The following is a 24,711-nucleotide window of genomic DNA, read 5'->3' on the forward strand; positions in this document are numbered from 1 at the left end:
CCCTCTTGTTGCTATCTCTTTAGACAAGCTATGGGCCTTTCGTAGCTGCGTTAAGTTTCTTACTATTAAAGAGTAGAGAACTTCTAGCAACTCTTTGATGCTTTTTTCCACTGCCAGGTACCTCACTGTCGCTCTGTGGAGGATTTCAACTGCGATACCGTTGACACCTACCCGGGCCCCCGACCCGCCTCTTTCTCAATTTGCAGCATCAGTCGACTCCGTTTCGTACAAAACTAGGATTCCGACGCGTGTCCTCTCACGCCTCTTGACCTCACATGGCCCCGACGTTCATTTTTCGGCAAAAATACACTTTTCGCATCTTCACGCGGTTTCCGTCCTTCGGTAATGGCCACTTCCCACAAAATGCGGCTTCCGCACTTCACGCCCCTATCCCCACGCATCCGAGTGACTTCACCGGAACCAAACACCCGTCTCACCAATACCCCGCTCTCATCACCCAATCATGATCAGGTCATATCCCCAGGTTTTCCCCGGTTTCATACCAATCGTGTCGATGCTTTTCAGGGCCACACAATACCGGTAGAAGACGCGTGGGGGTTCACTAAGGAAGAAAATCGAAAATCGACTGGCGGGGCTCGAGAGCCTGTGTTAAATTTTTGAGCGCAGTTATTGGATGAATAGGTATTCTCAATCGCTTCGGTGTCCGCTTCGCCCGTAACCAGTGCAGGGTGGAAATGACACCGGGAGCTTCGCGTTGGGGAAGACCTCAAGTGTGGATAATCGGCTTCTCATTTCGGGGACCGCACCCACAGTCTACTTTCGTGGGCTTCTATAAAAGCTAGCCATATCGTAACTAACCAACGGGGAAGTCTCTGAGTGGTCAGGATATCGGAGCTATACAGCCGACGTTTGCTACTTAATGTTAAGTGGTCCAGCAATCTACTTCTAGACTATCCAATTACTGCCCCTGCTCTATTTACATCATGACTTTCAAAGGTACCGTTGCTGTGGAGGAGGCGGTGATCGACCCGGCAACAACCTGGATTCTAAGTGAATCGCAGCATATCCTGACTCCGGGAGATGCGGGTAAAGCCGCGGTGGAATCCCACAAGCAGCGCTTACTGGACATCGATGGACGACTTGCCTCAATGGATGCTGAAGGTGTTGAGTATATGTTGCTCTCATTGACTGCCCCTGGCTGCCAGGGAATTGCAGACCAGAAGCTGTCAGAAGAGACTGCCACCGGATTCAACGACTGGCTCGCTGGGGAGGTTTCCAAGAGGCCCTCTCGTTTTGGTGGGATGGCAGCTGTCTCAATGCATGATCCCGTCCAGGCAGCCGAGGAGCTGAAAAGAGCGGTCCAGCAATTGGGATTCTTTGGGGGGCTGATAAACGATTTCCAAAGCACGAAGACGAGTGAGAAACAACTATACTATGATACGCCGGCCTACGATCCATTTTGGAGAATGGCGGAGCAGCTCGATGTGCCAATTTACTTGCATCCCCGCTACCCAGAACTCTCCGATCTTCAACCCAACACCAAATATGGATCTCGACTACATTTGATTGGGGCTGGGGTTCAATTCTACTTGGATCTGTCCTTCCACATTTATGCCCTTTGCGCGTCCGGTGTTTTTGACCGGTTTCCTCGCTTGAAGGTTGTTGCCGGGCATCTCGGCGAAAACATTCCATTCAACCTCTGGCGAGCCTCGCACTGGTACAACAAGCCTAGCAAGAAGGCTACTCGCCCTTCGCTGCATGACTACAGCTACTACTTCCATAAGAATATCTTCATCACTACATCTGGGAACTTTTCGACTCCTGGGTTGAAATTCTGTATCGAGGAGCTTGGAGTAGAGAGATGTTTGTACTCGATAGGTGCGTAACTTGCTCAAGAGGTCCATCATGCAACGTTACTAACAAGAATACAGATACCCCGTATGATCAGGTCAAGGAAGGTCAAGAATGGTGGCGGACGGTGGAATTGAAAGACAACTATAAGGAATTGGTGGGTAGGGAGAATGCGATTCGTCTGTTCAAGCTACCGATTGAGATCTAATCATACAACTTGTTATAAAATGACTTCATTATTCTTGAAATAATAGGTAAATGTTGGAAGATTGAATCTAAGCTTGGTAATTATTGTGGGACTTCAAGGCCATATTGGATTAATTAGTTTTTGTATATTACAGCGGATTTATAAACCCGAATACTGCACTATTTCCATTATTTCATTTTGCCGTGCAACTTCGTACTTTGCGAGCCCCCTCTTATGGATAAGTGGAAAGGGCATTTGCTTTTAAGGCTAGGAACATCGGGCATCGACAAGTTCCACGGCACTATATAGAGTGGAGTCTACGCTGAATACGGTGGAAAATGTGTTAAACCTACTACTTATAGCAAAGGCGGCTCTATAATACATATGTATGAGTTCATTGGGACAAGTAGGGGATTTCCCGGAAATTTGGCGACTTCAAGGATGTGTCGATACTTCGCATTGCAGAGGCTATACGATAACTAGTATTTCATGCACGAATATCATCAATGGTGGTGTTCTTAACTATGAAACTCTGCGATAGATCGAAATTGTATTTCATGACATTTAGGAAGTTGGAAATAGATCTAATATTTCTAAAAGCCGAACACCTAGAGCTTCGCGTGTTCGATCAAGAAATCAAGACCTGCACGAATAGGAGCAAACTCTGGTTCGTCTACCTCGACTCCAACATCAAAGCCGTGAGACTTTTCCTCGGGTAGCAAGATTTTAGTCTCAACACCGAGGCTTCTCAGCTTCTCATTGGCTTCGATACTGAACTTAGGGATGACCATGCCATCTGCATCGCCGTGGATAAAGAACGTAGGCGGGAACTTGTCCGAGAAGGAGTTGACCGGTGTCAATACGCTTGTAATCTCCATCTTGGACAATGGCCTGGAGCTGTGTGCCCTCTTTCAGACTGACGAACAGCCATGCGTTTCTCGCTACAGAAAGGTCAGGACGAGGTAAACCCTTGGTTTTTGGCTGATTGCTGGTGTTTGTCGCGCGCTCTAGGGAAAGCATCGTGTTCGAGGATACTGGTTCCTTGTACACCTGTTTGATGAATTCCTCGTCAAGTGATGGAATCATCGCAAGAGCCGGCAAAGGCGAAAACCAGAAAGGATCTGTTGTGCACTTGACGCCATAGAAATTGAGAATCGCTCGTGGAGGATCTTGAAGAGCACCCTAAAGGGGAATGACGGATAAGTTAGCAAAATGAGTATGATTTATGCGAAGACAACGAATAAACTATACCGTATGCAAAGCCAAACAACCACCCGCGGAATGGCCGAATACAACGGTGCGAGAAGGGTCCACGTCAAGGCTCGCATCATCTTTCAGCAACCCTGGAAGGCAATCTTTGCACCATGCATAGACGTCTTTCGCATCTTGGATAGGTCCTTCGTATAGCGAGACCTGGGGACATAGCCGATAGTCGGCTGAAACAACAACGAATCCGGCGTTGGCCAAATATTCTATTTGCTCCATTGGTAGCATTTTCCTAGAACCGACGACGAAACCACCACCATGGAAGGCAAGAGCTATCCCGAGTGGTGTATCGGTTTGCGATTTGGCCCAATGCGCTGTGGCGTAGATGTGCTTTGCATCGCCGAATGCTTTGAATGCATAGTCTCGTGAATCCATGATTTATGAACAAAATATATATAATGACGAGAATGTTAGCCGAGTACAATTGTAAATAAATATTTCCAATAAATATACTTCTGGAATCGTCACGAATAAATAGTATCTCTCAATTCAGAACATGGAAAGTGAATCTCGGTGTCCGCTTTGTTGCAAGAGGCCCACGCGGTGTCCGCGTCCAGCGATCGAACTCATCTCCACCCCACATTGGTCATCAGTGTCGATATACTCCGCCCAGGATTCGTCTGAAATTCCTGTTGAATGAATTCGTTTGAGATTGGTTGGCGGCTTCCGCAATGGGCGCGTACATCAACATTATGGCCGTGGTGGGACGACGTCTCAATCAACCTCACTTAGGCGGGGCCCGGGTTTCTCGCGTATTGTGTATATAGACACGGAAATTCCTCTTTCTCAACAACTCATTACATTATTCAGTGTCGCTTCCTACCACGTACAAAGTCCGTATCTGTGACAGGTCGCTTTCAACCAAGATGTCTGATATTGCCGCAATTACCGAGAAGCTTGCGCCTCAGCCGGAAGCTGCTTATCCGAAGACCCCATTTTACGAGGGACCGGAGGCACCTTGCCGATTCGAAGGCGAGGTCTACAACTGTATTGTTCGCGGAACAATCCCGACGGAAGTCCAGGGTACCTACTATCGTTGCATGCCGGACGCTCTTTGGGCACCGAAATATGAAGACGATGTCTTCATCAATGGCGATGGTGCCATCAATGCAATCCGGATCAAGGATGGACACGCCGACTTCAAGCAGAAGTATGTGCGAACTTCGAAGTTCGTGATCGAACGAGCGGCCCGTCAGGCAGTCTTCGGAAAGTACCGCAACCGCTACACCGATGATCCTCGCGTTAAACACGAGATCCACTCGACCGCGAACACGCATATCATCTACTTTGAGAAGCAACTCCTGGCTCTGAAGGAAGATTCTCCCCCCTATGCAATGGACCCGCACACTTTGGAGACAAAAGGTAACTCGAAGGTTTTAAGCTCAACATTCTTTGTCACTTGGCTAAATGATAGTAGGTCCTTATACCTTCAACGGTCAATACACTGCGCCGACCTTTACTGCCCACCCGAAGATTGATCCTACCAACGGTGAGATGTTGACTATGGGGTACGAGGCTAAAGGTGATGGCACAACCGACGTTGCCTATTATCTTTTCAGCAAGGAGGGCGAGAAGTTGGAAGAATGCTGGTTCAACGCCCCCTATGTTGGAATGATGCATGATATGGCAGCAACCGACAATTGGGTGATTTTAATTGTCCCACCGCTTGAAACCCAGCCCCTCGATGAGATCAAGAAAGGATCCAAGCACTTTGCGTGGGCCGAGGAAAAGCCATTGACCTTCGGAATCTTGCCCCGTCGCAACCCCAAGCCGGAAGACATCAGATGGTTCACTTACAAGAACGCATTCTACGGACACACTGGAAATGCATTTGATGGCGAGGATGGTTGTGTTTATCTAGACGCCCCACTTACCAACTTTAACAAGGTTCGCACAAGTCTGTCGTATTGAACTACTTGATCTCAGCCACCGACTAACTTTGCTATAGTTCTGGTTCTTCCCTCCGCGTGGTCAAGACCAAATGGAGGCAGCGAGTGGTAAACCTCCTGCCAGCGGAAACGTTAGCCAGTACGTGCGATGGAAATTCGACCCAAAGGCCACCGACTTCCATGTCGAGCCTGTTGTTTTAGTTGATGCCGATGGCGAGATGCCAAAAGTTGATGATCGTTATGTCGGCAAACCGTACAACACCCTCTTCTATGCCATGCATGATCCTACCAAGGGTAACGGCCCCGTCGGTGGTGTCTACAATGCGATTGCGAAGTGCAACGTGGGTACTGGGGAACTGACTTTTTGGTCTGCCGGAGACCATACTGCTATTCACGAGGTGGCATTCATCCCCCGCAATCCAGAATGTAGGTGTTTTAGAAGTAAAAATCTATTGTTTACGAGGGACACTGCTAACTCATGGAACTATAGCGCCTGAGGCTGATGGATACCTGATCACTCTCGCCAATAGGCGGGATACGGGTCTTTCGTGCATCTTGATTCTGGATGCACAAAAGATCACTGATGGCCCCGTTGCTGTGATTGAGCTTCCATTCCGCCTTCGAAACGGAATTCACGGAAGTTGGGTGTCGGCAACAGAGCTGGATAACGCAATTGACCTCTGTGACATGTCTGGTGTCACCGAGAAGATTCGTCAGGAATTCGCTACCAAAGAAGTCACCTTCCCAGTACTCTGATGAAGAACAGTATATTCAAGTCTAGGATCTACTGAATGGTATACCAATGTCGAATTTTCAGGAAACTAGCCTCTTGTACTTGTCTGTCAGCTGTTATCGTTGTTCGAGAATTGATTTATTGGAATACAGTATCCCAAGCTACATGATGTGCTCCCCAAAATTGGATCCAACCATCTTTCCTTCTTCAATTTCACTACGTAGTTTGTTTGATATTGTAATGTATCCATGTGATCTGCTTGGATAGCCCGATGACTCCACAGATGGGAAAGTGCCTCGGAATGAGGCACTCATTCGATCGAAAATCCGTTGTTGATTTTAGCCCATATATATCAGTTGTATAACTCAGACGGCCACTAGAACAAAGTCTAAACATGAAGTGATTCAAGAAGCTAGTCAATACATACAAGGACCCCAAAACGCTCTATCTCAGACAAGTCAGGAATTCTATTTGTTCAAAAGCTTTGTTATATCACGCCTCAGCAATTTCCTTTGCAACAGTTCGATATTCAAATAAATATATAGTTCAGGCCCCCAAATTGCATCCTCGCATTACCAGAGAGATAGTCTCTTTTCAAATTCAAATCTCAGGACAAACACTGCGGAGAGAGGAAAGTCCACTTAAACATGCTTAGTGTTATGTTTGACCATGAATATCTACTCAAAGCCATAACGGAGGTAATCTAATCTCATGAACAATGAAATATAGGTCATGTTACTCTATATATCAGGCAATAGTCGTGCGGATTCCGAACTAAGCAGATGACGGAGAGCGGGCCGGACACCGCATTACCACTTAATATACCTCGAAATTAACTTCTAGTGGATATAAAAGGGTTATATGCCCGTAGATAAGTGCCTCCTATCTTCTCAATTAGATCAATTGCCATCTCGCTCCGCCGCACTATTCACTATCCAACTCAACATAATGACCAACAACTATGTCATACCAGAGGAGTGTCGAGCCGCTGTGGTTGTCGACGAAGGCCCGAACTTTACCATAAAGACCCAAACGGTGAAGGTTCCAGTACCAGGTGATACAATCCAAATAATAATGGTCTTGGGATAGCGTCGTCTCACAATTTTCAGGTCCCGATGAGGTTCTGATCAAGCTGAATGCCACCGGTATTTGCTATTCAGACATCCACTACATGTTAAACGACACTGGTGGTCGAAAGATGTCGGCATCAGGTATATGCTCCGCTGGCCATGAAGGGTCGGGTGTGGTTGTTAAGCTAGGTGACAATGTGAAGACATTCCAGGTTGGGGATCGTGCCGGCGTAAAGCCAATTTGGAACACATGCGGATCTTGCAATCTTTGTTGGGGTGGGAAGGAAGTTCATTGCCAAAAGAAGGTCCTCACCGGAGTGGGTGCTACTGGTAAAAACATCATCTGAAAGATTCTGAAGTTTTCACTTTCTCATGGCGCATCCTAGGGACCTTCCAACATTATATCGTTTCTCCAGCGCGATACACCACGGTGATTCCCGAGGGAATTCCGGATTACGTTGCTGCTCCCGCCATGTGCAGCGCAGCTACCGCATATCGCTCCATCAGAGAATCCGAACTCGCTGTTGGGTCATGGGCCACAATCATCAGCGGAGGCGGTGGTGTTGGGATTCAAGCTGTGCAGATAGCAAAAGCTTTTGGGCTGAGACCCATTGTTGTTGACACAGGAAGCGAAAAGCGCGATCTATCATTGAAGATGGGCGCAGAGGCCTTCGTGGATTTCAAAGAGTTCCCGGATACGGTTGCAGAGGCTGTTCGTCTCACTGGAGGTATTGGATCCCATGGCGTATTTGTTACAGCACCCCCCGCATATCCAACGGCTATCGGTTACATTGGTGCTAGAATCGGGGGCGTCATTATGTGCATTGGACTACCTGCAGCATCGTCTGGGCACATCATGAATGTGAATCCCACTATGATGATCTTGAAAAATCTGTCGATCAAAGGAACATTGGTGGGTACGATGGAGGATACAGATGCAGTGTTGCAACTCGTTCAAAGAGGCTTGGTGCGAGAGGTCTGCGAGGTATTGCCTTTTGAAAAATTCCCTGAAGCAGTCGATCGACTCCGCAGGGGGGAGGTTGCCGGAAAGCTTGTAATAGACTATGAGGCTTGAGATGTACTTCAGTGGAAAATATACATTTGAGAAGTGGTATGTACAGAGTCAATGGGGTATACAACATTTGAAGCGTGCATTGCACTGAAAACACAAGCTATTGTACTATGACAACCCCGATTCCAGGGTATTCCAAGGTCCACATAAGTCCAGATCAAAATCATCTCCCAAGCCGAAGCACTCAGATCCTAGGGTGTTGAGATCTCCCAGGTTGTTGAAGTCTATTTCATGGCAGCTTCCACCCCCATCACCAAGCCTGGATGACTGAGAAAAAGGATCTGCGACATTTATAGTAGGATTTTCCGTTATGCCGTTCTCCAAACTATGGAGAAGCCTTTCGAGACTTCCGGCAGCGTATTTTGCAATCTGGTTTCGATCGCACATTTTCAGAACAGGGAGAAAGGATTTTAACTCGTTTTGCACACTTGGTGTTTCGACAACACGGAGAAATAGAACTATTGCTGTTGCCAAGATGAAGTATGTATCAAGCCAGAGAGTCGTCGATAAAAGACCTCGGCGGTAAAATTCCGTTAAAATCCTGATTGAGTCACGATTTGCAAGTTTACAGGTCTCCGCTCGTGATTTGAAAACTTCGTCATGGCCGTTGTTGCAAAATATCGAGTGGGCCATGTAAGGCCTCCCGATAAGCATGCGGGCGTAATTATATTTCAGGTTTAAATATAACGTGGCACGTGCAAAGCAGGATGGGAATGCTGAATTTGGGCGAAGGTGGTCGGGTAGGTCGTTGTTCCATGCTTCGACTTTCTGGATAAGCTCACTAGTCAACTGTTCTTTACTTCTCAAATTGCCATTTTGGATATACAGCTGCTGGGATATCTGGCCAATTAAACTACCCAGAGATGCTGAGCTAGTGGCATATCCAGGGGGGGTGTAGGGTGTAGTATTGAATTCCTGCTACAGTTAGTCGTCATTACGGTATATAGAAGACAGACATTTCTCACCTGTGAGGGAAGGGAAACAGCATCACCCATACAGCCAAGGCCAGAACTGTGTCCCAGCATGCACGAACTCCAGTTGTCAAACTCGCACAGCGACCACCAGAGGCGTCGCTTAACTTCCGATCCATATATGGAAGTGTCGTGCACATAGCCTATGTTTTGGTGAAGACCAAGTGACATTGAGATTCGGATTGCCACACTCAGCATTGCCCAGGCAACACTGCGCTCATTCTCTCTTTGTCGGTACAAGCTCTGATAATAATAGGTCAGCATTTATAAATGAAAACATGATGTCGACATGGAATGATGTCAATCGTACCATCAACATAATTGCCCGCACACTCTCCAGGCTCGATTCCTCTATCAAATCATCTATGTAGGATCGAGCAATGTGGAAACTTGGGTCTTCCTCGCCGCAGAGAGCCATGACCAGATATAATATGACCAGCACGGATGCACGCACCCCCCTCCCACCATATACGTCATCAATCCAAAGGTGGAATCTATCCTGGTCAAGGATGTATATGACGCTGTTGATCTCTGCAAAAAATTGCATGGCTGCTTGATCCAGCGCCTTACGATCTGGGAGATAGTCTGCATTTCGATATGAGATCACCTGTCCATCAAACAACGGCGGAGTCTCATTCTCCTCGAAGGGAGACAGACCGCCGACATCTTTGGACATATGTGAAATTATCTTGGCATTCAAATTGGAGCAGCTGGATGAGCCACTGAACCCTATAAGCTCACACACACACAAATTAGTTTGAGCCTAAGTTTGTGAATTTCACAGATCAGCGACCGGGTTAATAGATGATGCACGCACGAGGAATATTCATAGCATCCACCATTAATGTACTCTCCAAATCTTTGTTTGCACATTCTGGACTGGCAGGATAGGTAGAAGTTGAGGAGGCTGGAGGCGTATTCATTTGGGTGATAGTCTCCGGCAGCCACGGGCTCGGTCCATCCCTTGGGGTATCCACAACGGGGGGTGGTGAAGCAGCAGCAGAGCCTTCCACTGGAGCTTTCAGAGTGTGTAATAGTTTTCGCAGGTCTTCAGTCTCGAAAGAAGCCGAAGAAACGAAATGGCGAACCACGGAGACCAGAAGCTCGTATCGTTCTTTTGAAGTGTGATAGTACGGTCGCGAAGTAGAGCCTCCTAGTTGGCATTGCTTGCCTAGTCTGCTACACCGCTGACAAGGACCAAATGAGGGTTTCTCGCACTATTTTCAGTGAGAATTGAGGCATATGAAAGAACATTTTCAATCCCTACCTTCACCTTCCGTTGCCTACATCCACTGCAACTGAGGGCATTCTTTCGTCGCCTATCGTCACTTGCCATGTCGGGTATCTTGAAACACCTTGGTGATTGTTAAATTGACAAACCTAATGAAACACGACCAATTGTGGAACATGTGCAGAATATATGGGTTAGTACCTCCGCAAAATGTTGGGGTTAGTAAATGTGGAGTCGGATGCGGGGAATAAGCAATCATAACCGGCACGGCATGTACGCTAATTTCTAATGCCGGGCCCAGCTACTCCGTACAATTTGTAAATGTACAAAACAAATTCTATACAGGGAATCGCTAAGGATCGTTTTATCTCCCAATTGTTTGGAGTTTGACCGAGGTCCTACTATCCTTGGCTCTCCCATGTACAACTAATCAAGTACACCCAGCCCTATTTTAACCAAGACATGCAAGATCCACTTCTGGGGTTCGGACGGGTTCATGCAACTAGTCTTTCATTTCTCCCAATCATTTTGTAATGATTTACAATTATTCAATTCCATTCACGCATAATACTAGCAAAAGATGGGCAGCGTGTGCCATGTTAGCCATATCGATTAGGCCTTGGAAGGTTGTTTATGGGGTGTAGACCGTGAAGTGTTTTTATATGAACCAACTCCCACATGTTATTTTTTTTTGTATCAATATCATCTTTGATGTTGCACTATGTGAATGATCTACGACCGACTACTCAACCCATCATCAAAAACCGAGCACTCCGTACTTTGTACATGCACTTCTTTCATTGGTATGGCTTGGCGGGCTCCCGCACCTCCGACTCGGACACCGCATTTCTATGGGCGAGACATCGCGGACACCGCCCGTTGTGAGCGGAGACCGAAGACTGGAATGTATCTCCAATTTATCCTTTCTATGGGCAAGCCATACAAAATATACCCTATTTCTACATTTTATGTTTACTATCACACTAATACTACAAGGTAATGGTGTTGGTACCTTTGGCACGGTTATGGACGAACAAGGTGATTTACCGTACCAAGAAAATAATTGGCGACTTCAATGTCAGACCTGATAGAATATGTGCTCATCTGATATTTTCAAGATGACTAGTACCGAGGGGCTTGGTTTTGATTAAAAAACAAAACAGACTTCAATGTCGTCCTCATCCTAAATTATGTATCAAAGTGTTATCACTATATATCTCTAAGCTGACTTGGGTGAGAAATCTACATAAGTGGTTGACAAATTTCTTATATATAGGACTCCTAGACGTAATATTATAGTTCAAATAAAACACAATTGTAGATTAAAATATCTATTGCGGTTCCTTTTCCGGGAACTAACCCCATATCTCATGATGGACTTGCTGCAAGACGCAGAAAAAGGTTCCAAGGAGTATCAATGTTTTTCAAAGTGCTGTATTTCAGCGTTGACTAAGTGAATATAAACCAGGTAGGATGTCGCCGCAAGGACCAGCAGTGTGCCAGCTCATCTCTAAGCTTGGACTTCTAACTGGCTACAGTTTAAGGTACGATGACCTCATTTTCAGTCTCATATGATCTGTAAGGCACGGGGATTGAACACAGCATTGTTTCATCATAAGAGTAGCAGCGGTTATATTGATTTCTGGACGGAGCTACCACATTAAAGTGGCTGGCTTAGTGATGGTGGCGGCGGCTAAAAGGTGGAGATCATTCCCCTCAATTGGTTGAGGTGCTATAATACGGCCGGTTTGGACTATAGTTTGAAAGATAACACAAAACACAGGGGTCTATAGGAGGAACCGCGCACATGGATTAACACTTTCATGTGTCTTGATATGCATGGCTAATCCCCCGCTTTGATAAAATTGCATCCCGCTTAAAGCCCGCAGTGTACATCATAGGTAGGCTATGATCCCGAACTTGAATCTAATCTTTACAAAGCTCTTACTTCCTTTTTTTAACAAATTTCAGTATGGCTGCACCTCTCTATCTGCGTCTTGCGTCTCTTGAAGATGATAACCCGTGGACCATCGAGCAGAAATATTTCATGATCCTGAACGACTACTTGCAGCCAGCTAGCCAGGTTTCAGCTGCCAAAGCCGCCGCTGGAATAAATGAACTCACTCCAATAAATCGCGAGGCAAAGGGCGAAGAGGCAGAGCATCCAGAAAGCTGGTGTTCGGAGTTTTGGGGAACAGTCAGCGAAGTTGTGAAACAAATTCCCCATGATCATCCGTCACAAGATAAAATGGTTGAAATCATGAAAGAACTAAAGAACTTGCCGGGGGTGGAAGTTGTCTTTTACAAAACGGTATTAAATATCTCGCCATCATTTTCGGATTCACGACTAACTTCTTGGTCCTTTTATGCAGGCAACAACCCGAATTTGGACGGACCTTCCATGTCTAATGGAAGTATGGAGCGAAGCTTACATCAGTACGTGCTAATTTGCAGCCCAATATTTATCTGCATGTAAGCTAACGGATCTTTTTACAGCCCCCAGCCCCAAGGATGACGCCTCCGAGTTTGAGAAATGGATAAATTGGCAGGCATTTTCAGCCCGTCTGCTTCAGGCTGGCTTAGCAGATTGGTCTCATTTGACAACCTGGTGCTTCCGTGACGCACTCGAAGAGGAGCCCCTTCAGGCAAAAGAATTACTGGAATGCCAAATCCGCGCTGCCGTGCAGTGGATCGAGCATTCTAGAGACATAATCTTTCACTCCCTTGACAATTTACCTAACTTGAGGGATTTACGACCCGGCCCTCTGTATGCAGGCAAGGAGGGCTTATCCCGTGAGAGATGGGACTTTTGGGAAGCAAGATTCCATGATTTCGCAGAAAATGGGATGCTTGCAGAGGAAACTGCTTTAATCTGTGGCAGGGCTGCACAGCAGATAGCCGCAATTGCTGCAGTCAACGGTGTAAGTGACGAGCAGGGGATTGGAGAGACAGCAAAGTTAGAGGACTCACATTAAACGTGTTGGGGTATCATGTGAGAAAATGATGGAAAGGGTGGAAGGTTGAATGGAAGAAGACCTTGTACATACACATTCGGATGAATATGCCATTTGCATGATCACAGCACAAAACAGTGCACGTAAACAAGACACTGTGATCCATGGAATTTGTTTTCCTTCAAGATCTATTCTGTGTTCTCCATTATACCCATTTACTTACTTACTTACTTACTTAATTACTGCAGAATGTTATATTTCATAATTTCTCCGTCTCTGTTGTGATTATAATATCCATTGGCTGCCAGTACCCCTACCACGGCACCTGCCGCATCCCATATCCAGGCCACACATATCTGCTCAAACTGGGAATTGCTTGCTGAAAAGCCCAACATGGATGTCAACTCATCTTTCTTTCCCTGCGTTCTGTCAGATCTATTCTGGGTCAAAGGTAAGCTGATCATTATCTGCGTCGCCAACCAGCTGTCCCTTGATCGGACGTCGCCACTGCTACTTTTAGCTCTACTCCCGCTCTCAGCCCACCTAACCTCTAGGCGAGACCCATTTACTAGATTCTCGGCGGGCCATAATTTGTATTTCAGCACCCTATTCAGAGAAGATCTCTGTCTGCTAAGGCAATCTGGCGGGCAACCATACAACCTTATGCACTGGGTGGTGGCTATAATGCGTGGGGATTTCCACGTCATCCCGATGTAATTGTAGGGCAACTTCTGTTATTTGAAGCACTTGAAATATAAAAGGTCAGGTAGATTGTAACCTGCCCTTTCGATAATTCGTGACAAAGTTTCCGACCCACGCTACATCCTGTCGCAATGCATTCAAAGAAAGTTCTCATTATTTTAAGCGACGCGCACTCCTTCCCCCTGAAAAGGAACAGCGGACACGATGCTGGCAAGGTCGTCGACCAGCCTTTGGGGTTTTTCCTACAAGAACTCGCAAAGCCATTACGCAAAATACTCGACGCAGGCCACAAGGTGACATTCGCTTCACCTAAAGGTCTTGAACCCGCCCCAGACCCAAGCAGTGAATCACTTGTCGCAAACGCAGGAAACATCTTCGAACGTCAACGCGAATATGATCTTATCGAACGCATGAAGCGCGAGAATGGGTTTAGTCGCCCCCGACCATTCAGTACTATAAGCAATGATGAGTTGACCACCTTCGCGGCTGTCTTCATCCCCGGCGGACATTCACCGCTTCAAGATCTCGGAGGGAATGCTGAACTGGGGCGAATTCTGCGGTATTTCCATCAGGAGAACAAGCCCACCGCTGTGATCTGCCATGGGCCTTATGCCCTGTTGAGTACGAAAAAGGCGGGAGATGGGTCGTTTGTTTACAACGGGTACAGAATTACGTCGTGGAGCGATGCGGAAGAGAATCTTATGGAGACATTGTGGGGTGGGGAGGTTGAGAAAGTAGAGTCGACGTTGAGAAACGAAGGTGCTGTGATGGTTGAGGGTGTACGTGAAAAGACTGGCGGTACCACACTGCATAGGGAGCTGGTCTCTGCGGGTAATCCTATGGCAGCAAACGCACTTGGTGATCGGTTTGTGAGAATGATTAGTGTATAACAACTTTTTTTCCCATCTGACTTAAAAAACTCGATTATTGTAAAAATAAAATGTCTTCGTTTATTCCTTGCAGGATTTCGCGAATGCGAACTAGTTTATACTAGTTTAGTCTTAAGACTTCATCCCGAGCTATAAATTCAGACATGAATTAATAGAGATGATTGATTTCCGTGAACAGATATAATACTACTAAGACAATGGTTCCTACCACGAATCTACTTCCATTGATCTACAGATTCAATAAATTTTGGGTAGCTGGAAAGAGTGAAGGATCCATTTATCGAGGTACAGGGAAGTAGACAACATCGAACCTACCGGATGGCTGCATACCTATAACGATGCACATCTGCACCTCCTCCAGATGCGTCATAATTAAGATCAGGCTCATAATCAGGTTCCTTGACTCCTATTGGAAGCGTAATGGTAAGCTTGGTACAACTGTTTGGAACCAAGTCCGAGAAGTCGCATGATGTAATAATGAAACCACACCTTGGTAGTCTATATACAGTTCTAGTTCACCAGCTTTCCTTCATTCTTAATCCCAATATACATGTCTTAGTTGCTTTGATACTATTATTCACTTTCTTCGAGTTTTATCGAACCTTGAGTATGAGCTTTCTCCGCCATTCGTTTCCACATGCAGCAGTGAGACAGCATATCCGCCCATCTGTGGGATTTCCATCAACTCGGCCGAATTGCAGTCGAAGGTTTTTTGCCACTGAAAGGCCGAGTGACCAGTCAAAGAACTCCCGATGGTTAGTCTCTCTTTTGGAATATTTTGCAATGGTCGCATCTAGCTTACACTTCATTCCTTTCATAGGGTACTAGCATCAATTAGCCTTGGGATACCAACATCAATCTACCTATGGCAGACAAGCGATACAAATAGCCCTAGTACCAAGCCTTCTACAAAGCCACGCGGGGCAAGGCAAGAGTATAGTCGGAGATCAGAGGGCGAGCAAGACGTCGGACAGAATGTCAGCTCAGAATCTTCTGATCGGGATGAGGTTCGTTCTTCCTTCTTTTATTTTCAGGGTTTCGTTCGCATTGTCGCCATTTGAGAATCCAGGGTGGTGAGAGAGTGCATATCTAACATTCACATAGCCTCGAGGCATGGGTCCACCCGATGGACCTGGAAGCATTTCACTCAAGCAGGAAGGCCTCGATAATGGGGACACCATGAATCCATACGTGAACGAACCTGGCAAGAGTAAAAAGGGAGAGGGTGAGACGGACAGTGTAAAGGTAAAGGGTACCGTTAGGACGGATCGACCTCAGGTGTGAGCCGTGAAAACATTCTTGTATTTTTGAAATCAAATAAACCAGTAAGGAAGGATGTATGTGGGAAAAACAACCTTCTAAGGCATACTAACCCATTATCGCGTTGTGGAATGTACATGAGGTTCACGGAAATGCCAGCCCTATTGCTCCAATGGAGCTAAAATCCGTCCTACTCGTCACTCTCAAAAAAATAAAAGTGTTTGAGATGTGGATAACACGATCCCAAGCAAAAAAAAAAGAAAAGAGGCAAAAAGATTGCAACGACGGCTGCATGATTCGAACATGCGCCCGCGAACGGAATTGATTTCTAGCTGTTATGATTGTTAGTGAATGTTTTGTGGATTTATTTTGTGAAGAGAAACGTACTCAATCGCCTTAGACCACTCGGCCAAACCGCCATTTGTTGAAGGATTGCGCCTAAAATGGCATTAGATGCGACAACTACAGTGGAGAAAGCGCTCGACGGTTGTCCGTAGATCATGCGGTTGTGGATACATCCTTGGCAACAAGAGGTACGGAGTAATGAAACTAAAATAGAGGGCAGTGAAACGCACGCCGGAAACCTATTGGTTACAGAGATGCGGTGTGGACTGAAAGGGGTTGATGTCTAAGGCCAGAATTATGTGATACAGCTCTGCAACCTCCAACAATGGTCTCTCGATTCTTGAACGCGGATAACCTCAGATCTGAGAATATACCGTATCAACCCCCACATAAGGATGCGTAGAGTGTCCTGTCATTATAGATTTGTGCCTTGTAAAATATTACAAGTTTTCAATAACACCATGAATATAATTATTAATTAGACAAGACATTAAACAAATATTTGATCCAAATCATACTGATTGTACTTAAAATGTCTCCCAATACAAATGACAGTGAGAGAAGGCACGGAGAGATCCAAAACACCGCGTTCTTACCACGCATGCGGGAATGCCTTGTGATAAATATATTCACCCTTTTGTCGTTGATAGAAACCCATTGCCTCATCACAGATGTCCATATTCACCACATTCATTCGAATATCGTATTGTCTGATACGCTTCTCCATCGGCTCCGCAATTGCCATGTACTCAGTTCTGACAACCGCAGTCTGAGCAAGGTCAGCAGTTTCATGCAGTGCAAGCTGACTACTTCGCAAGATGGAATAGAGCAGCCTCATGTTCTCAATTTCACTTTCATACGCCTCCAAAATGTGAATCACAGATAGGAGAGTCGAAAGAGACAGACCATGGAAAAGCTTCAGCGAAGCAATGCCATTGTTGGTCTCGCTGCGAAGAAAATGCCGCCTGAGAACTTGAAGCTCGCCAGCTCGGTATGTGCGAATTAAGCCGGCCCCGAGAGAAGGTGCCTCGAGTCGCTCGACGTGATATCGATCCTCGTCGTCATCGATCTGGTAAAGGCCTAGCCAGACTTTCTTCCAGAGTTTCACGATGCGACACTCCAGTTGGCTGCGGGTGGAGACTGGCTTTTCAAGGGGATCATCCCTAAAGGTATACTGGGGAGGATCATCAACTTGGCCATCAACTTCAACCTGGCCACATCCCCGGCTAGCACAAATGCTCTGAAGAGGAGGTGCGGTGGTAGTGGTAGCAACACACCACAGCTTAGCACTAAACCGCTCGTTAGTTTTTGATAATGAATACTACAGAAGTTGGAGACCCACTTGTTGTGGGCTTTGACTTCACGCTTGGAGGAAGAGGATAAATGGAAAAACTCCAATACCTTCCGGAGGAATCTGCGAGCGCGGTGGGGCTTCATTGTTATCAGAGCTGCAATAAGGGTACTGTAGAAGAAGCTAGAATGGCGTTTACGCTGCGAGGTACATCTGTCTACTCTCAAACTGGAATCTAGTGCTTTATCACTACTGAACTCGAGAGGAGCATGCTGTAATAATGGCGTGCTGCCCCCTTTCTGATCAGGGAACGATAGTCCGTTCATTGTTCCTTAATATCCAGCTCAGCCCTGTATGCGCTCTACTGAGTGCAACTTGGTTAGATATTTTTTTATTGTATTTCAATAAATACTGAGATATGTTGTGAGATATTCAATCTATGAACAATTTGTTCAACTCTAGTTAAACGTTGATAGCTGTAGTTAAGATTTATCTGAAATCCTCTACGACGACTTTCCAGATGACGAGACCATGATAATAAAATTACTCTCGTCACGACTTTTTGGTAAACTGACATGACTAGAGTTTTCTTGTGCTGTAGTGAGAGTAGTTGGTAAACGTCGTCGGGAATTAATTCCGTCGAGGTTTATATATTCCTATTGAGGTAGGTAGGTAATGTTGACAGCACTGCTCATTCTGTCCCCGGCCATCAACTGCGTTAACTCAAATTACAAACAATTAGAAGACGTGGACGATCCTGAAAATCAAATAATCGAAGTGATTGAGCTTCGTTGGTCGAAAGCAGCTGACCTCCAATGCTTATCATCTTGAACATTATTTCCTAGGTGCCAGAGCTCGAGAACGCTTCATTATTATGTTTCATTTAGAATTATGTGGACCAGACCGACAGGAATAGGAAAAAGAGCAAAGATTGTATCAGAAAAACGAATGAATCCGAATTGGAGTGAAGCCTCTTTTTCAGTAGAATAGAATCCACACGATTATATTTGATGTGCATAAGCAAGTATAATTTCACAACTAATATTATTCAAGCCGAGAATCCAAAGAATACATGTAGGAACAGAAGGCTGAGACTCAGTGGCCTCCAAATTGACCAACCGCGTAACAACATATCCATGTTGTACAATCGATGACTTCATGACCCGAGATAGAACTGCAATACGAGGAGATCTTTATGCATGCACATATTTTGAAATCACCTACAACCTTATTAAATATTATTAAATATTATTAAATACAAATATCCTAGAAATTAATTCTTCATGCTGAGTGGAAGGCTCTAATTGATATTATTACTTCGAAAAGTCTGAGAAAAAAGAACCGGACTATATAACAGAGCTGAATGCGATGACCTCACTGTACAGGGTTATACCTGTTTATAGGCCTCTTCAGCTATGAAACCAAGCAAATGAGAATAGTTCTGGATAATCCTTCGGTGCGTTCCTGTTCCGAGCCCCCGAGATTTAATTTTCGCAATGATGCTTGACGTAATGCCTGCATTCCCGACTGGTGTCTTTCCAATTTTCATTTCCTTTATATTTATGATATCTATGAGCAGTGATTTTGTTTGTATCTCTTGTCGCCAATCGAGGTGTCGCGCCCAGCTCATAGGTACCCATGGTCATTCATGGTCACCTTGTCTCATACTCGCGTACCACAGATATTTAGGTTGAGCATCTACACCACAAAAGGTCTCGGTTCAACGTGAAAATACCGACGATGGCAAATGACCACACTGGGGAAGGCGAATCCAGATCAGCTGCAAACGCAGAACACATTCCTGTAAATTCTGTTTCTTCCTCTGGGCGTCCATCTTCTCCAGTCAGCTCGTGTCCACCCGCAGAATTCACGTCAATCCGCAGTGCCCCATCAGATACCCAGGCAGATTCTATAGGGTCCGCGTTGGATGATAATGGCGTCGCACGTACTGTGTCTCGCCGACGCAGCTATGCCTCCGGTCATGATACCAAAGGAGAAGAATGGGCTCAGATAGAAAGGCTGATCTCAAGGATGTTCGGCTCTGAGCGCAAAGCAAATTCCGAAGAAGAGAAAACACGTCATGTTGGAGTGGTATGGAAAGATCTCACAGTGAAGGGCGTGGGCCTTGGAGCTGCCCTCCAACCCACCAACGGGGACATTTTTCTCGGGTTGCCTCGGCTCATCAAGCAACTCTTCACTCGAGGGAGGAAAGGTACCGGGGCTGGGAAATCATCGATACGAACCATCTTAGATGATTTCACTGTAAGTTTATTTCTCACTGCCAGATTACCTTAGCTGATCCCACTTTAAGGGCTGTGTTCGTCCTGGGGAGATGCTTCTTGTTTTGGGCCGTCCCGGCTCTGGTTGTTCAACTTTCTTAAAAGTGCTCGGCAATCAACGAGCGGGCTACGAAAGTATTGAAGGCGATGTGCGCTATGGCGGCACCGATTCAGAAAAGATGGCAAAGCAGTATAGGTCCGAAGGTGTGTACCTGTCTCTATGATCATAATTCTAAACTAAAATTTCAGTTTTGTACAACCCCGAGGATGATCTCCATTACGCAACTTTGACTGTGCGAGACACACTCCTTTTTGCCTTGAAATCCCGAACTCCTGACAAGGCGTCCCGAATTTCAGGTGAAAGCCGAAAGGAATATCAGGAGACCTTCTTGTCTGCCATAGCCAAGTTGTTCTGGATTGAACATGCTCTGGGAACTAGAGTTGGCAACGAACTCATTCGCGGAGTTTCCGGGGGCGAGAAAAAGCGAACCTCAATTGCTGAAGCTATGGTTACAAAGGCTAGCACCCAGTGCTGGGATAACTCTACCAAGGGCTTAGATGCCAGCACGGCGCTGGAGTATGTTCAAAGCTTGAGAAGTCTAACAAACACCGCCAACGTTTCAACGGTGGTAGCTCTCTACCAAGCCTCGGAGAATTTATTTAATCTTTTTGATAAGGTGATTCTGATCGAAGATGGGAAATGCTCTTTCTTCGGACCTAGCCAGGATGCAAAGGCATATTTTGAACGACAGGGCTTTAAATGCCCCCCGCGTTGGACAACCCCCGACTTTTTGACTTCGGTCAGTGACCCTCATGCAAGACGGATCAAAGATGGCTGGCATGACCGAATCCCTCGGAATGCAGCTGAGTTCCAAGCTGCATATCGCAATAGTGATGCTTACCAACGCAACCTGGCGGATATTCAAAACTTTGAGGGTGACATCGAAGCCCAAAGGCAGGAGAGAGAGGCAGCAAGAAGCACCACCAAACGGAAAAACTTCACGATCTCATTCTACAAACAGGTTATGATCCTCACACATCGCCAGTTCCTGGTGATGCTTGGGGACAGAGAGTCATTTATTGGAAAGTGGAGTGTGATAACCTTTCAAGCCCTCATTGTTGGAAGCTTGTTTTACAATCTCCCGGATACAAGGTAAGCAGTTACCTCTCCAAATACGATAAGACTCTGTATGGCTCACGATTTCTAGCAATGGCGTATTTACGAGGGGTGGTGTGATGTTCTTTATACTACTTTTCAATTCATTGCTTGCTATGGCAGAGTTGACAGCAGCATTTTACAGTCGACCAATCTTGTTGAAACATAAAAGCTTGTGAGTACTGTAAAAAAGAAAAAGGAACATGATGGGACTAATTTTTTCAGTTCTTTCTATCGCCCAGCAGCATATGCACTTGCCCAGGTTGTAGTTGATGTGCCCATTGTGCTCATACAAGTCGTTCTTTTTGATATCATAGTATACTTGTGAGTCTTATTGGATGCTTTCCGTGAATCAAACTGATGTGGTATTTAGCATGGCAAACCTTGCGCGGACACCTTCACAGTTCTTCATAAACCTGCTTTTCATTTTTATTCTCACAATGACCATGTACTCGTTCTTTCGTGCCCTTGGGGCTCTATGTGTCTCTTTGGATGTTGGTGAGTAAACGAAACCCCTCCCAATCAAGAATTATCCAATAACACTATACAGCCACACGTCTCACTGGTGTCGCCATACAAGCATTGATTGTGTACACAGGTGAGTTCAAGGCAATGAAACCTCGTGCCCGAATTTAATTACCAACATAACTCAGGCTATCTGATTCCCCCGTGGAAAATGCATCCGTGGTTAAAGTGGCTCATTTGGATCAACCCTGTCCAATACGCATTTGAGGCATTGATGGCCAATGAGTTTCACAATCTCCAGATAAAATGCGAACCGCCATACATTGTTCCCGATGGGCCAAATGCGGTGCCTGGTCATCAATCCTGCACAATCCAAGGCAGCGATCCAGACCAGTTGATCGTCCATGGCCCCAAGTATATCCAAACGGCGTACACTTACAGCAGAGCTCATCTGTGGCGGAATTTCGGTATCATATTCGGATGGCTAATTCTTTTCGTCTGTTTGACAATGCTGGGAATGGAATTGCAGAGACCTAATAAGGGTGGCAGTTCGGTTACGGTGTTCAAAAGAGGCGAAGCCCCCAAAGCAGTTGAAGACGCGATAAAACGATCCGGTCCCCGTGAAGATGAGGAATCAGCGGAGAAGAATGGCATAGCAGCCACAAAAAATGATGGCGATTCGAATGAATCCAGCGACAAGGTCCAGGACGTTGCTAAAAACACGGCAATCTTTACGTGGCAAGACGTCAACTACACCATTCCATACAAAGGTGCACAGAGGCAACTGTTGCAAAATGTTCAAGGATATGTCAAGCCTGGTCGACTGACTGCATTAATGGGCGCTTCTGGTTCAGGGTAAGATACAAACCAAGGTTGACTCCGTTCTTCATGCTAATGTCTAACCAGCAAAACCACATTGCTTAATGCGCTAGCACAGCGGATCAATTTTGGTGTGGTCACTGGCAACTTTTTAGTTGATGGCAGGTACGGAATCTTAAGTATTTCATTAAGTATGCACTCTAATATTTTCAGACCTCTACCAAAGAGCTTCCAGAGAGCGACAGGATTCGCCGAGCAAATGGACATTCATGAACCTACTGCTACTGTACGGGAGTCTCTTCGGTTCTCTGCGCTGTTGAGGCAACCGAAAGAAGTCCCATTACAAGAAAAGTATGATTATTGTGAGACAATCATTGACTTGTTAGAAATGCGGTCCATCGCCGGCGCAACCGTCGGATCTGTGGGATCAGGTCTCAACCAGGAGCAGCGAAAACGACTCACAATTGCAGTAGAACTGGCAAGTAAACCAGAGCTGTTGCTTTTCTTGGACGAGCCCACGTCCGGCCTCGATTCTCTGGCGGCGTTCAATATCGTGCGCTTCCTTCGCCGACTTGCAGATGCTGGCCAGGCAGTTCTCTGTACAATCCATCAACCCTCTGCCGTGTTGTTTGAGAATTTCGATGAACTCTTGCTGCTAAAAAGCGGTGGGAGTGTTGTTTACAATGGGCCACTTGAAAATGACTCCAAGACGCTGATTGATTACTTCGAACAAAACGGCGGGAGGAAGTGCTCACCGCATGAAAATCCGGCAGAGGTATGTACTCTGAAGCTAGTAGTATGGCCTTTTACTGATATGCTCTCTAGTATATGTTGGAAGTCATTGGAGCCGGAAACCCTGATTACAAGGGGCAGGACTGGGGCAATGTATGGGCCAACTCGCCAGAGTCCAAGCAGCTTTCTGAGGATCTAGAGGGTATCATTGCCTCCCGTCGCAATTCTCAGAGTGACGAGAAGACTAAAGACGGTCGTGAGTACGCAATGCCTCTCTACGTTCAAGTAGTTGCAGTTACCAAGCGCGCATTCGTGGCTTACTGGAGGAGCCCAGACTACATCCTTGTGAGCTACTTCATTTCAACCACTAAACCTGAATGAGTTGACTGATTATTACTCAGGGTAAATTTATGCTCCACATCTTTACCGGTCTTTTCAACACCTTCACATTCTGGCATCTGGGAAATAGCTTCATCGACATGCAATCACGACTCTTCTCTGTCTTCATGACATTGACAATAGCTCCGCCACTGATACAGCAACTCCAACCGCGATATATCTATCTTCGAGGCCTTTACATATCACGCGAAGCTAACTCCAAGATTTACACTTGGGCTGCCTTTGTGACGAGCACAATTGTTCCAGAACTACCATACTCGATTGTAGCCGGGTCAATTTACTTTAACTGCTGGTAAGTGTCTCTTGAGAAATGATTTTATCTTTCATATCTGACAGAAATACAAAAGGTACTGGGGAACTTGGTTCCCACGCGACTCGTTCAGTTCCGGCTACGTGTGGATGTCTCTGATGCTCTTTGAGCTATACTACATTGGACTCGGCCAATTCATCGCCGCACTTGCACCCAATGAGCTCTTTGCGAGCTTGCTTGTGCCGACTTTCTTTACCTTTATTGTTTCCTTCTGCGGTGTTCTTGTTCCTTATGCCACATTGCCGCATTTTTGGCAATCGTGGATGTACTGGCTTACACCTTTCCACTATCTACTTGAGGGATTTCTCGGAGTCGTCGTGCATAATGTCCCCATACGCTGTATTGAGCGTGAAGAAGCCCACTTTAGCGCTCCGGCTGGCATGAACTGCCAAGAGTATGCTGGTTCTTATGCACAAAAAGCTGGTGGATATGTCCGAGATGCTGGGAATGGAATGTGTTCATTCTGTCAATACTCGACTGGTGATCAATATGTAAGTTGCGAATCATCATCATTCTCTTTGCTTGGATGACTTGGATTACCAGACTTGGAGCTCGGCTAACAAGAACTTTGTTGCACTTTCCAGGCAAAGAGCCTCAATGTGTTTTACTCGCACAAGTGGAGGAGTTATGTGAGTATCATGCTTTGTACTCCTTTGGCTAATCTTGGACATTGGACTAATCTGCCATCTATTAGGGAATCTTCTGGGGATATATATTCTTCAACTTTGCTCTTGTTTTCGCCTTTTCCTGGTTGTATTTGCACGGCGTGAGCAACATGAAACGTTGGTTCAGTGAGCGTAAGACGAGAAAGGGCAGAGATCATTCTTGAACGTGGTTACACTGTGTCTTCCATGCTGCACATGAGTGTATTGTGTGCT

General features: G+C 45.9%; 10 protein-coding genes across 10 annotated transcripts; 7 read left to right on the top strand and 3 right to left on the bottom strand.

The window, feature by feature from the left end:
* Positions 1 to 944: 944 nt before the first annotated feature.
* Positions 945 to 2,020, top strand: PEX2_014410 (amidohydrolase family protein; the record flags this gene model as incomplete). Its single annotated transcript, XM_016738717.1, has 2 exons — positions 945 to 1,839; positions 1,893 to 2,020. The coding sequence occupies 2 exons, from the start codon at positions 945 to 947 to the stop codon at positions 2,018 to 2,020; spliced, it is 1,023 nt and encodes a 340-aa protein (XP_016602611.1).
* A 587-nt stretch (positions 2,021 to 2,607) lies between these two features.
* PEX2_014420 (alpha/beta hydrolase) lies at positions 2,608 to 3,640 on the bottom strand (the record flags this gene model as incomplete). Its single annotated transcript, XM_016738718.1, has 3 exons — positions 2,608 to 2,795; positions 2,851 to 3,181; positions 3,251 to 3,640. The coding sequence occupies 3 exons, from the start codon at positions 3,638 to 3,640 to the stop codon at positions 2,608 to 2,610; spliced, it is 909 nt and encodes a 302-aa protein (XP_016602612.1).
* A 491-nt stretch (positions 3,641 to 4,131) lies between these two features.
* Positions 4,132 to 5,910, top strand: PEX2_014430 (carotenoid oxygenase family protein; the record flags this gene model as incomplete). The annotated part of the gene is made up of 4 exons (XM_016738719.1): positions 4,132 to 4,627; positions 4,683 to 5,152; positions 5,214 to 5,580; positions 5,645 to 5,910. The coding sequence occupies 4 exons, from the start codon at positions 4,132 to 4,134 to the stop codon at positions 5,908 to 5,910; spliced, it is 1,599 nt and encodes a 532-aa protein (XP_016602613.1).
* Positions 5,911 to 6,835: 925 nt separating this feature from the next.
* PEX2_014440 (zinc-dependent alcohol dehydrogenase) lies at positions 6,836 to 8,032 on the top strand (the record flags this gene model as incomplete). The annotated part of the gene is made up of 3 exons (XM_016738720.1): positions 6,836 to 6,941; positions 6,997 to 7,287; positions 7,344 to 8,032. 3 exons carry the CDS (start codon positions 6,836 to 6,838, stop codon positions 8,030 to 8,032), a joined length of 1,086 nt encoding a protein of 361 aa, XP_016602614.1.
* A 105-nt stretch (positions 8,033 to 8,137) lies between these two features.
* PEX2_014450 (fungal specific transcription factor domain-containing protein) lies at positions 8,138 to 9,676 on the bottom strand (the record flags this gene model as incomplete). The annotated part of the gene is made up of 3 exons (XM_016738721.1): positions 8,138 to 8,944; positions 8,995 to 9,243; positions 9,311 to 9,676. 3 exons carry the CDS (start codon positions 9,674 to 9,676, stop codon positions 8,138 to 8,140), a joined length of 1,422 nt encoding a protein of 473 aa, XP_016602615.1.
* Positions 9,677 to 12,203: 2,527 nt separating this feature from the next.
* On the top strand, positions 12,204 to 13,206 carry PEX2_014460 (DUF3632 domain-containing protein; the record flags this gene model as incomplete). The annotated part of the gene is made up of 3 exons (XM_016738722.1): positions 12,204 to 12,542; positions 12,604 to 12,667; positions 12,728 to 13,206. 3 exons carry the CDS (start codon positions 12,204 to 12,206, stop codon positions 13,204 to 13,206), a joined length of 882 nt encoding a protein of 293 aa, XP_016602616.1.
* Positions 13,207 to 14,018: 812 nt separating this feature from the next.
* PEX2_014470 (type 1 glutamine amidotransferase domain-containing protein) lies at positions 14,019 to 14,777 on the top strand (the record flags this gene model as incomplete). The annotated part of the gene is made up of 1 exon (XM_016738723.1): positions 14,019 to 14,777. One exon carries the CDS (start codon positions 14,019 to 14,021, stop codon positions 14,775 to 14,777), a length of 759 nt encoding a protein of 252 aa, XP_016602617.1.
* Positions 14,778 to 15,890: 1,113 nt separating this feature from the next.
* PEX2_014480 (uncharacterized protein) lies at positions 15,891 to 16,061 on the top strand (the record flags this gene model as incomplete). The annotated part of the gene is made up of 1 exon (XM_016738724.1): positions 15,891 to 16,061. One exon carries the CDS (start codon positions 15,891 to 15,893, stop codon positions 16,059 to 16,061), a length of 171 nt encoding a protein of 56 aa, XP_016602618.1.
* A 913-nt stretch (positions 16,062 to 16,974) lies between these two features.
* PEX2_014490 (uncharacterized protein) lies at positions 16,975 to 17,819 on the bottom strand (the record flags this gene model as incomplete). Its single annotated transcript, XM_016738725.1, has 2 exons — positions 16,975 to 17,671; positions 17,725 to 17,819. The coding sequence occupies 2 exons, from the start codon at positions 17,817 to 17,819 to the stop codon at positions 16,975 to 16,977; spliced, it is 792 nt and encodes a 263-aa protein (XP_016602619.1).
* Positions 17,820 to 19,413: 1,594 nt separating this feature from the next.
* Positions 19,414 to 24,662, top strand: PEX2_014500 (putative ABC transporter; the record flags this gene model as incomplete). The annotated part of the gene is made up of 15 exons (XM_016738726.1): positions 19,414 to 19,935; positions 19,985 to 20,156; positions 20,202 to 21,105; positions 21,161 to 21,283; positions 21,334 to 21,432; positions 21,482 to 21,606; positions 21,659 to 21,706; positions 21,762 to 22,428; positions 22,480 to 22,557; positions 22,606 to 23,167; positions 23,218 to 23,469; positions 23,526 to 23,815; positions 23,871 to 24,324; positions 24,418 to 24,462; positions 24,528 to 24,662. 15 exons carry the CDS (start codon positions 19,414 to 19,416, stop codon positions 24,660 to 24,662), a joined length of 4,476 nt encoding a protein of 1,491 aa, XP_016602620.1.
* Positions 24,663 to 24,711: the final 49 nt, after the last annotated feature.

The sequence above is a fragment of the Penicillium expansum genome (assembly GCF_000769745.1).
Source record: "Penicillium expansum strain MD-8 chromosome Unknown contig44, whole genome shotgun sequence".
NCBI classification, from domain to species: Eukaryota; Fungi; Ascomycota; class Eurotiomycetes; order Eurotiales; family Aspergillaceae; genus Penicillium; species Penicillium expansum.